This window comes from Cupressus sempervirens, chromosome 8 (assembly GCF_028749045.1).
Source record: "Cupressus sempervirens isolate cs-2001-9-10 chromosome 8, ASM2874904v1, whole genome shotgun sequence".
NCBI lineage: Eukaryota > Viridiplantae > Streptophyta > Pinopsida > Cupressales > Cupressaceae > Cupressus > Cupressus sempervirens.
Window position 1 is genome coordinate 501250061 of NC_143125.1, and position 11671 is coordinate 501261731.

At 34.5% G+C, this 11671-nt stretch overlaps 1 protein-coding gene across 1 annotated transcript; it reads left to right on the forward strand.

The window, feature by feature from the left end:
- The first annotated feature begins 2736 nt into the window (after positions 1-2736).
- Positions 2737-7752, forward strand: LOC149543387 (threonine--tRNA ligase, chloroplastic/mitochondrial 2-like). The gene is made up of 4 exons (XM_089795796.1): positions 2737-2760; positions 4979-5287; positions 5391-5591; positions 7471-7752. The coding sequence occupies exons 1-4, from the start codon at positions 2737-2739 to the stop codon at positions 7750-7752; spliced, it is 816 nt and encodes a 271-aa protein (XP_089651922.1).
- The last annotated feature ends 3919 nt before the right edge of the window (positions 7753-11671 follow it).

Below are 11671 nucleotides of genomic sequence, written 5' to 3' on the forward strand. Positions count from 1 at the left end.
ATTTTGGATGGAAAGTATAAAGCTGACAAGAAAAATAAGATTACACCAGTGGAGAGTACAACAAGGTATGTGATACTGTTGAGAATCTAATTATGTACTAATTAACCTCCATATTTATATTATCTAACATATTTCAAACTTTTCATAGATTGCCTGACACATCAAAGGCAACAAAGGCAAGACTAGAAAAGCACGGGACACACAAGCTCGGCTCTGGTGGTTTTTCGAAACTTCAAGCAAGAGTTGTAAGTATTAGTAAATGAAAAATTGTATCAAATTTTTTATATAATGTGAAGGGAAATGCTAGGACTCCCTTATTTAGGTCATCAATTATAAATAGGTCAATAGAATATGATAACAGTAGTGGATTTTCATATTCAATATAAACTATTCAACAATTGAAGTCAAGACTCTGCAATCTAGATTAGTGAAAAAAACTTGTGATTCACTAATATGACATTATTTAAAATCTCACCCTTGACTGAATTTTCCTCCAATAGTTGAGAATAAAGGCAGTGATTGAAAGAATGAGGGAATGCAGCAGCACTTGCAGCCATTTTTATTTCCAAAGAGCTGAACTAACTCTTACCCAACTTAAGAATTTGGAGAAAATATGTTGGTACAAGAAAAGCATACAAACACGCAACATTTATATAGTAGATTGCTCAATCAAAACTGCTCAATTTTTCTCCTATTATATTGTGATGGATATAGATGATTTGCTGTTGATATTTTAACTACCCTCCATTGGCGTTGATGAAAAAATGCAAGTAAAATTCACCATACCATGCAAAAATGCAGGGCTCAAAGTTCAAGAGATGCCTCATAGAAGACGATAAGAGAATTGGCTTCCAACAAGGCTATAGAGCCGTGGCTGAATGGCTACGAGCTGAAATTAGTGTGGAAGGTTCTAATACTGATGCATCTCAGCCACAGGTAAATAAGCTAAATGAAATTTATTTCAAATTGAATACTTTACCAATTAGTCTATTTGATGTTAAGTTCCAATATAAAGTGAGTATATCTGTTTTAAGCAAGCAATGATAACAATGCATAGGATGTTGGAATGCAGCTTGACAATCCTTCTACACAATCTGTGGATGTCGAAGGTTCGCATGATGTGCATCCCAACGGTGGAGGTATACATTTGCTATTAAATTTTTTATATGTAATTGCAATTGGTGTTTGGATTAATGTAACATTTTGTATAGTAGCTGTAGAGGATTGAGGGGTTGATGTTCATGACCGTGTTGACGTTGAGTCCAGACAAAATGATGTGGTCAGATCAGGTAAAGAGACACAGTTATGTTATTTAAAATAATTAAATACTTGTAACAATTATAATAAATTATTTTTAATTTAACTCTTTTATTTTTTATTGCAGAGGACCCCCCTTTGCAACAACATAGGAATTTGAGATCATCAAGAACAGAGAACAAAACAACTGATGAGGGGGGAATTGATGATGACACTGATGCTCCTCTTAGAGCTTACATAGAAAAAAGAAATAGAAAGAAAAAAAAGAAATGATTGTCACTACATACCTTAATTGATAATGACTGTATTTTATGTCTCAATGAATTTAATTATTTGCTAATGAATGTTCATGAATTATGTGTTAATGCAGAATATTGATGAATGTTGCATGTTAACGAATCTAATGTGTTAATGAATGTTATTATGTGATATTGATTGAATGTTACATTTTATTAATGGTTGAAAGAATGAATGAATGTTAGATGTTAATGGGGAATGTAGAGTGATGTTAGGGGGAGGGGGGTGGGGCCAAATGAGCTTCCACCTTCACGTGGTTGGCCCTGTTTAGTAGAGAATATTAAACTATTCTCGAAACAAAGTGAAGCTCAATAAGGTACTTGTTATTACCTTTTTTTAAAAAAAATGTGTGCTTTAGCCTTGATTTTTGAGCATGACATTAACCTTTAAAAAACTCCATGGTTAAGAACATTTGGGTTGGAGTGGTGCTTGGGTGGGTAACATCTTGAGAAAGCCCAACGATTCACCTCCGTGAGCAAACCTAGATGCAATGAGTATTTACTGTTCTGTTCATTCTAATGAGAAAGAATTTATTGTGAAACACTACTCATAAACATAGACCAATGAGTTTGACCGAAAACTACACAATTGAATCCTGATAGCAACATCACAACATTAAAAAAACTTATAACTTGTTAATGCACAAGAAAATTTTGTGTCAATAACAATAGTTTTTGGCTAGTTGAAAGTAATACTTATCAAATTTGTTTGTACTTCCTCATGTAAGACATTTGATATTTACTTTATTGATACTAGAAGAAAATATAATGAACTCCTCCTTAGACTGTTGAAGATAATAATGCAACAAAACCAAATCTATAAAAATTAAGAAGAGTGTTGGCATAAGAGAAAACAAGACGAGAAAAGAAACATAAGATATATACTCAAATAACCACCCTACCCCAAAACACACGAATGTGTGTTAATTCTCCATATAGGTTGTGATACACTCATAAACTCCAACGCTTCATAAGAGATCACCACTCTAATTTCTTATGAGTTCAAATACCATTTCCTTAAAAAAGCCAAATAAAATTGTCCATTCAATCTTCATCCAAGCCTTCAATATGTAGGCCAAAGAACCTACATTGATTTTCCAAAGCCATAAGCCAATACTTGGTTGAGATATCTCAATTTACTTATGTGATCCAATTCTTCATAAGGGATCTATGTTTGATAAGTATGGTGTTTCATAGCATACGCCAGGTATTATGCTAGGAACACCGGTGCATGATGATGCAGTGGACTGAATTTTATGTTACAAAATTTGTTGTAGCTTAAGAGGGGAGACAACCAAATTTTAAGTTGAAGCTTCTGCAATTGTCAATTTTGAGATGACAAAATCTATTATAGGGAATTTAATGTTATTATGGTGAATAAAGCAAAGAGGATGTTAATTTTCAAGAGTGGTTTTGAAAGATTTGATTAGAATATGATTGAAAGAATACAAATGGAAGTGCATGTATTTCCATTACTCATTTGTTTGAGGATCTGATAAATTATCCTAAATCGCTAGATAAGAGAAACATCCCCAAGATACTCATGGAAAACTATCCTCGTCCTTCAAAGAATGTTATCACAATGCTGAACCGGCATATTCTTACAAAAGAGGTTCAAACTTCCATTACATTCATAGGAAGTTGAGGGGTAATGAAATAGGGTGGAGCCATTAGTAAACCTTACAGCTAAGGACTAATACAAATTTTAATGTTGCCAACCTTGGAGATGCATCTTAGTGAAAGGTTTATGATGCTCATAATTGTTCTTTTAACAATGTGATTTAGCAAATATGGTAGGTGATAGTTTCAGTTTCCTTGATGTCTTCTTTTAACTCTTAGACAGTGTTTCTCTGAGCTTTTGGGACTGAGGGATGCAGGGAAATAGTTTTGAGGACGAAAATTTTTTTCCAAAAGGTTATGGCTACTAAAGTAACTTCAAGAAACTAGGAGAAGCTGAAATTTTGAAAAGTAAATACAATGTACTGAATTTGCAATGACCATCTTCCCACCTCTACCTTCTAGAGGCTTTAACTTTTAAAAGTTTTTCTTTAACAAATTAGCTTTTCTTAGAACATTATGCAAAAAATGATGCAGGCTATCTAGTTCTAAGAAAGATGGCATCCTTTCCGAGTCTCTGAGTCTTGAGGATGTCTGGAACATCAGGAACATCTTCCACTCCCCAAGTAATGCAATATGCATTCCCATGGAACACTGCATTAAGGCTATCTTTTGGATGACAACTCTTTCTTCTGTGGGGTACTTGATGTCATGGTTATATGTTGGGAAGATTGTTCCATTGGTAGAATTTTTTTGTTCTTGATGCACTTCCAGAGATTCATAAATATGTAAAAAGGCATTGACATACAAGAAACTTCATGATAGATGAGAAATCAATACAAGATTGTATGTAAGGATTTCATGTCATACCCACCCCATGATTAATCTATTTCAAATAATGTATCAATATGGGGCAAAGGTGTCGTGGTCACAAGAAGTATATAATACTTAAATTGGCAAATGGATATTAAGTAAAGCTCTTGAAGAATTGACTATTTCAGAAACAACATTTCATTGTCACTGATTATACAGAATTGATAAAGAATCTCCTATTGAGTTTGAGATTCAAATCACATGTTTTAGAAAATAACAAATATTTCACTGTCAGTAAATTAAATGCTTTTCTGATGTCTAGCAACTTGTTCGACAATTATTATGTTTGATGGGCATGATGAATTGTCTCTTCTGCAAAGCTTCATATATGAATTCATTTTTCATGCAATAGATTTAATTTTAATCAAATAACCCATATTCAATAAAGAGCCAAAGAACAGTATTGGTAATAGAATAAAAAATCCTATGTCACACAAATCTGTCATGGCAGTTATACTAAATATGCAGAAATCTACAATTTTTATGACCGTTTTAAAAATAATTGTCTATAATACTATATTGAGGAGCACATGCTTGATAACTTATTCTACCCCATTTTCAAGGCATGAAGTATTTAACATTCAAAGATGTTGAAAAAGAGTTGTTACTGCTCCCTAAATTAATCTTTAACAAGCAAGAGAAACCATGTTTACTATAGATTTTAAGCTAATCATTTAGAAATATCTTAAGAGGCATTCGGAGCATTTTTCACAGGCAAGAATAGAGAATATTAGACACTAAATCATTATTTTGAATTTGACCCCACTTTATTTTGGCCTTTCTTCATTTTCTCTTTTAGTATCAGTTTTAATCATTTCTACAAGGAGACGAGACTTGTTCTGTTATACATCTACGTGAACACCAATTTAAAACTGATAAAATGAATCTATCTTCAATCTAGTAGGTGTCAGGGGCTGCAATTTCAAGATTTGTTTGAAATTTACAAGTCAATCTATCTCTTTTATATTGCTTAAGAGTTTCATTGTTTGTCACAGGATGATGCACATATCTTCTGTTTGCCTAGTCCGATCAAGGAAGAAATAAGATCTGTTCTAGATCTTACAAAAGTAATATTGTCTCAATTTGGTTTTAAGAGCTATGAAGTCAACTTATCAACAAAGCCTAAGAAAGCAGTGGGTAGTGATGATATTTGGGAGAAAGCGACTTCTGCTTTGAAAGATGCTCTTCAAGACAAGGGTTGGGATTATTCTGTTGATGAAGGAGGAGGTGCATTTTATGGTCCAAAGATTGATCTTAAGATTGAAGATTCCCTTGGAAGAAAGTGGCAATGCTCAACAATTCAGGTAAACATATTTGGCCTATACTCATGAATTTTAATTAGTATAATCTTGGGGAGTTGACTTTGATTTTTCTAATTGAAATAATACTGTGGACATCTGTATGCAGGTGGATTTTAATTTTCCTGAGCGATTTGATTTATTCTATGTTGATTCAAACTCAGAGAAACACAGGCCAATAATGATTCATAGAGCTATCCTAGGATCTCTTGAATGCTTCTTTGGCATATTAATAGAGAATTACACTGGTGATTTTCCCTTGTGGCTGTCTCTAGTACAAGCCCGTCTTTTACCTGTAACAGACACCCAGGTCTGTAGATTGATTGCATGTTCATATTTTGTTTTTTCCTACAAAGGGTTTCAGGTTGACTGATTAATATAGGAATTCAACGGGTACCGTACTATCAGAAAGTGGTGGAAATAATAAGGAAAAAAATATTAGAGCAGAAATATCATATGGTGAGCGTCAGAGATATAGTTATTCCAGTGGTTCAAAAGTTCTCCATCATTATTTCAGGCATGTGATTCTATTATTCCTGGGAAATGATCTGTTGTGATACTAGATCTCTGATTTGTTGTCTTGATCAAGATATTTTCCCAAAAAAAGGTTGATTAGGATTTTCCCAATTTTTTCCAAAATTTTGGCCCATATTTTGTCAATAATTTTTTTCCCCTTAGCATTAGCTAGTAAGGAGGAAAATCAAACTTGTTGACTTCTTGTCTCCAAATCTGACGAGAACTCCACAAGCTCTTCATCTAAAAACATAGTGATTCTTTTCAAACGCAAATACATCACTAGCAATTCATTTTGTTTGGCCCGTCACAATAAGCACAACATTTCTCCTTTCCATGTCACTGTTTGTGATTGCTATTACATCACCATTGCCTATATAAGCTGAGTAGAAATGGATCAATTGAGAGCACTTTATTATGAATTTAACTTTCAAATTACACAACACTGGTTCTTCTGAATCGTAAAAGATGGTAAAAAAACCTTGTGAAGCCTAATGAGAATTTTGTGCCTCCTTGAGGTACTCAAATATATGAGAAAAATTACCACAAACTGTCAAAAAGCTATGCAGATCTTTCACACACAATTTTCATTTCAAAAATAGAAGTAACATCATTTTTTTAGCTTCCTGTGTCATTTGTAGGCAAATCATCTTAGTGAATACAGTAAAAAACAAACAAAAACAAGTTTTTTATACCCCTATGCAGAAATCACAACTACTTAGGGTATAGTCCCATGAAGAGAGGGGAGCCACTTAAACTACTAAGAAGTTCAGGAGACTCATAAATCAGCTGGTCCCATGGCTTTTATAGGGAAAATTGTACTAAAGACAAATTGGTTGAAATTTTTTGGGACATTAGCAGTCTCATAATTCTATGGCACCAATTAATGGTAAAATAATTAATTGAGAGTCTTTGTAGTGGCTGATGTATTTGATGTGGAACAACTGAACCAAATTAGGAGTTAAAACAAAGCTAGACTTTTTCATTAAGAACTACAACCCCCTCATGGATCGTACATCATAGCAGCCAGCCTTACTGGCTCATCTGACAAGTTTTTCTTTGTTTCTTGGCATTTACCTTTTGTAGTTTTTGATTGATTTTGAGGGTTTGACTTAGAAGTTAAATACATTCTAGTTCTGAGCTAATGCAATGTATTTCTTTGCCCTTATGCATAATTTTGAAATACTGCATATCATAAATACATGTTTGATATTTTTTTGTGAAAACACACCCATCCTCCAAAAAAAATATCATCGTAACACCATCATAACTTTCACACATGACAATTTTTTTCCCATTATTTACAAACATTTCAATGTAGTAAACATATAATTATTGCACTATATCTTGCACACTTTTCTTGTAGAATATATAACTATTGCAGGTTACATAAAAAGACTTTATCAAGATAAATCTGGTTGAGATCCTACGCAACCCTTCTAGAAAAATATTTGAAGTATAGTTCATTAAACCCATCTTTTTATTAGAGTTCACATTTGAAGAAGGGAGCATGATAGATTGGCCTGAAACAATCCTTGCACTAAGACCAAGCGCGGACCCTCGCCCTCTTGGCTCCAACTAGCAAGCACATAGGACATCAAGTAAGAGGCGGCCTACCTAGTGGAGTGTTGGTATCTACCCTCCCTATTCATGCCACATCTAAATTTATTTCACAGCATCCAATCACCATACAATTGGAATCAGGGAGCTTGTGGCGGGGCCGCTGTGGCGGCAACAGCAGTTGGCATCGTCGCCACAGCGGCCCCACCATATTGTTAACCATGGACGTCACAATTGTGAGGTACACACGCACATTGCAAAAAAATAAACGTCGCGTGCATAACGACGCCGTCGCAATTGATGATTTTGCGTCGCAATTGCGATACATTTGCAAACATTGTGATGGCCAGCAGCGTCGACATCATCGTCGCAAGTTTCTGTGGACGTCGCAAGTGTGATGCCCATGGATGAACTATAAAGGCTGTCGCCTCAGCAAACCCATGGGCAGATGCTGACGCCACCTCGTCGCAATGCGTTGTAAAGATGTCAGAATTGCGACGGGAACTACATCCATTGCAACGGGAGCAATGATGGGATAGAATGTTGAGCTTGCAATGGATAGGCATCACAATTGCGACGTCCAAGAATAGACGTCATAATTTGTGACTAAAAAACAATGACGTCTGCTACTATCGCAGTGGCGACACATTTGCATCGCAATTCTGACACTTGGCCGTCACAAATCGATGCCAAATGTATTAGTGAATAATCAAATTTGTTCACGTTTCCCATAAAATTTGTTCACTTCCCTCCAAAATTTGGGAATCAATTTCGGGTACCTGATCTCATATTGGGTATTCAATTTGATATTAGATACCTGACATGAGATTGGGTACCTAAAATACTGGCATGCTTTTCCCAACATATTCCCTATTACTGTAGACCTGGCAATCACATTTTTTGTGAGCCATTTTCATGGATTTGGAGAAAATTGACTTTTTGGGGCCCATATGATAAAAAATGGTTCAATAATATATAATTAGGTGTCCAATATTGTTTTCTGAATGGGGAGCAATAGTCATCGAAAGACTAAATGCAAAAGGAAAGTATCAAATGAAAATATTGTAGCGTATAGGGAAAAGGACAAGCTAAGTCATCGATTACATTTAACATACCTTGTCACATGTATGTACCAATTGATAACAATAATGCTAGGATTGAAAATTTAGAGAATGAAAATTTGGAGAATGAAATGCTACCAAGTCATAATGTAAATTGCATGATTGACCATGTCAAAAATGAAAGTGCACAAGAACATTACATATCTCATAATTATAATTGACATGAAGGTTCTAGAAAACCAAAATGGATAATTGAAATTGATGAAATGATTATTACCAGTTTGGAAGGGAGAAAATCAGAAAGAATGATTTGGTTATGGGCTTCAAGACTATATAAGATATTTTTCAACAATAAGACACTGGTGGAGCAATGTTAGCTTTTTATGCACTTATTAAAGATGCAAAAGATGAGACCTATGTTTTCCACATTACAAATTCATGTCAATAAAAAATTGAAAAGAAATTCCATTATTGTGAAAAATATTTTTAGTGTTCTCAATAGCATTGAGAAAAATAGTAGGGAGAAGGATAAGAGAGCTATTCAAAGGGTTATTACAACCTCTTTGGTAAGTCATCATTTGAGAAAGGGTAGATATATGAGACAAACTTGTATTGACTTGAATCTAAATCGTACTACTTTGAGAAGAAAACTTAGTAGATGATCCTCTTCAAAATGAAACATGGGCTTTTGGTGGGAGACTTCCACATTTTGATAAGAAGCTATCCAATGATGTGAAGGAAGAAATTACACAATTTTGGCACTCTAGCTCAAGAGTATCACCCAATGCTAAAGATGTGTTAAAGTTGAGAATTAGCATCAAAGACTGCATGCCACATCCTAAACATTTTTTGGAGGTAACTCAAACTATGTTGTTCAAGTAGTTTAGAGAGAGTCATCCAAAATTTCATATATCACAAAGGGCTTTTGTTTCTTTGAAGCCATTTTATTGTGTGCCACTTAAAATTTGAAATACATGTTGTTGCAAATATCATGTCAAGTTTTCTATGCACCATGAACTATTATGCTCCATCCATTCTACTTTGCATAGTAAAGAAATGTTGGAGAATCATGGTGCTAGTGGTCTTCCAAAATCATCAAGAGACTTGCTAGATCAATTTTTATGTCATAAAGTTGATGGTTGTTTCTTTTATAGAAATACTTGCTTAAATGAGAAGTGTTCAGAATGTGGTGGCTTATCCAAGTTTGACACATGTTTCCATGAGGGTTGCGAACAAGATCTTGGGAAGGCAATAGTAAAAATAATGGTATATGAAAGGGTGAAATACACATTGAAGAGTGGGGGTGAGGGCTCTAGATGTGAATTGGTTGCAAAAGAAATCAGTGTGGCTAGTTTTATTTTAGATTTCAAGACAAATCTTTTTTACAAGTATGCAAGACATAGTCATAGGTCTTAGTGGTTGGATCAACAATTTAGAATGTGTAAGGAAACTTTCCCATTGACACTATTATATTAATTTTTGACTTTGCTAAGAACTACACATTGTAGCATCAAAATGAGACACAACCTCAGTATTACAACTCCTTTCAGATTGTTATTTTCATCTACATAACTTATAGATATGCCTCTGATAGTGTGGAAGATAATCATAAGATTATTAGAGAGTACTATTTTATATACGTGATGATAGATCTCACTCTCACGAGTTTGTGTAACATTTTTTTGAGAATTATTTTCATTTATTATAGGAGCATGCAATTGTTATGAATAGACATATCATTTGGTTAGATAATTGTACAAGTGAATTCAAGAATGCTCACATGTTTTATTGGTTCGGTAGGATGCATGTAGAGAGGGGGGTGCCTCATATTTGGAGTTTTTTTGAGTTTGGCCATAGGAAAGGGGAACATGATGGAGGAGGGGCATGTGTGAAGAGAGCTCTAGTTAAGGAGCAATTGAAGATTTTAGGAGCAGAGCTTCTTAATGCTTGTAGCATTGTTGATTGGTGTAGTTCATCATTATCACAGGGGGGACTCTTGATTAAGTAGTATAAAGGTTCTTTTGGTTGGTTGAGGGAGGGTCCATAGGTGATAGATCAAATTGTGCTATAGTGAGAGACTCATCAAAAATGCATTCATTCCAAAACTCTGATTCTAGTACATGGACCATTTGGACACAACACCTAGCTTGCTTTTGTCCTAGTTATTTTTAGTGTGATTGGGATCATTGTGAGTTGAGTGAGTGGGTGGACACATGGGCTCCACATTATCTTACTCCATTTTCTATCAAACCCTCTATTAGAAATGATGACATGGAAAGTTTAGTTGAGCATAACCATCTATCATATCTTTTTTGGCCAAGATATGTCTTTGTATTGGTTGTACCACACATGAATGATGAGAAATCAGATTATTGGTTAGCACATTATGTAAGAGGTAAACAAAAGCTTTCACAACCAATCATAGATGATGATGGATTCACATATCCTACTGGTTTAGTGGTTGTCGCTAGAACATGGTTGTGGACATGCATGCTTAGAAGGAATGGAATTCCTGCATTCAAAGACTATTAGAAGAACAAAAAAAATCTCATACATTTGCATCTTATTATATCAACAAATGTAAAGTTGTTGAAGCATCAAGGAAGACCAAAAGCAAAAGAAATTTTTACTATTACTAATGCTAATCATGAAGCCCTATTGGAGACCCTAAAATAGAGAGAGGACTCTATTGGAACACTCATCTAGGTATATTTACTTCTTATGTTATTTTTTCATAATGATTTAGTGAATCGATGATTATCTTGTTTAATACAATAAGTTACTAATATTTTTTATGATATTGGAATATAGGTACATCATCAAGAGTAGCCATACATGAAGATTAAAAAACTAAATAAGAAGCAAAATGAAGAAAAATCTATTCTATTTTTTACACTAATATTTTTGAGAGAGGTAAAAAATAATGTTTTTACTTAATACTAACCCTACCGACACCCTTGTGCCACCTACGGAGAGCCTCCATTGTCCATAACCACCCCGTACTGAAGAGTCTCCAAGGTGCTCTAAGTGCATTTGAGGTTGATCTTCTGAGGGTCTTAACTTGGAGCTCAAGGGGGCTATCAATGAAATTTTGAATGCTATAGGATGGTCATGACGAGGCCTAAAATAACCTATCTCATTTTTGAGAGATCACATTCTGTTTGGATTCGGCATAGTGATCTAACTCAATGCTAAAATGTGTAGTGTGCCTCTTTTCATAAGTGCATCATAGCATAACTTTAAAACTGTTGATCTT